Source organism: Artemia franciscana, chromosome 4 (genome assembly GCF_032884065.1).
Source record: "Artemia franciscana chromosome 4, ASM3288406v1, whole genome shotgun sequence".
Taxonomy (NCBI): Eukaryota; Metazoa; Arthropoda; class Branchiopoda; order Anostraca; family Artemiidae; genus Artemia; species Artemia franciscana.
The window spans coordinates 4,725,594-4,726,765 of NC_088866.1; the positions used below are offsets into that span (position 1 = coordinate 4,725,594).

A 1,172-nucleotide genomic window follows, 5' to 3' on the forward strand; every position below is an offset into this window, starting at 1 on the left:
GTAATATATCAGATAATTCTAATGAACCGGAACCAAAAAGGTCAAAGAGATTTGCCTCGGCTGTTGCATTGAAAAAAATAAGAGCAATAAACTATATATAATTAGTTTATTAGGTATAAATTTTGTTTATTTTTATTCATGTCTTTTAGTTTTACCGCTGATGATGACGACTGTATATGTGTTCGAAATATCCAGTTAAATAATTTTATGTCTATTCACTGTCAATAAAAAAGGTATCATCCCTATTTTGAACTGTTTTACTTTCAGCATAACTCGATCTCTGGGTCCCGTATTACCAAGCTAAGGTCAAACCCACTGCACCACCACAGAACTGATACATAACGATTATAAAAATTAGATTATTTGTTTGAAATTTTGTGCCAAAAAATAGTTTGCGCCCGGGACAAGTGCCCCCTCTGTCCGCCTGCCTAAAACACCTGTCAACCGATTGTCTGTTAAATGCCTCCCTAATGAGCAAGTTGACAAAATACCACACAACATACATTTCAAAAAGACATAAGTTTGACCACGAAAACCCTTTCTCCTAGCCTTTATTAAAAAATGACACAACAAGAGCAACAATAGCAAGATTTAATAATAATAATAAAAGTCATATTAATAAGGCTGGATAACAATTATATGATTCCAATGTAATCTGATGCAAAAATAATGTTACAAAAACAGTTGCTAAACATTGTTAGACACAAAGAGAAAAGGCCTAACCGCACTAGTAGCAGTCAACTGATGGAGTACTGCCATGGTTTCCTTCGAGAATAGATAAAATTTCTGTTCCAAGCAATTCAAGGTCACAATAAATATCCGATGAAAGCTGGCACTCTCTTATAACATCATCAAAGTCAATTCGAAATACACGATTATTCAGCAGTTCTGGAATTTTGAACAGGACTTTTGCCTGAAGGGATTTTAAAATTCGTGCACTTTTTTCTTTTACTGGTTTTTCATAGTCTTCAATACCGACTGCAAGGACTTCTATCCAGTTTGAAATAATTTTCATTCGTTCCTTTCCCGTTTCTGAGCAACTTTCTATATCCTTTTCCCAGTGATCTAAGCATCTTAGTTTGACTTCCCAGTCAAGATCATTCATCACGAGCTTCATACAGTTCATAATTTTCTCTATCTCCACATCGTTCATTTTTGGATTTTTCGCGAGC

General features: G+C 34.7%; 1 protein-coding gene across 1 annotated transcript in view; it reads right to left on the minus strand.

Annotated features, from left to right (window-relative positions):
• Window positions 1–574: 574 nt before the first annotated feature.
• The window catches only part of LOC136025886 (uncharacterized), a gene marked incomplete in the record, with an annotated part of 57,844 nt that continues 57,246 nt past the window's right edge, over window positions 575–1,172 (minus strand). Inside the window, 1 exon segment of the mRNA XM_065701933.1 lies at window positions 575–1,172. Within this exon segment, the coding sequence (XP_065558005.1) occupies window positions 728–1,172 (445 nt within the window).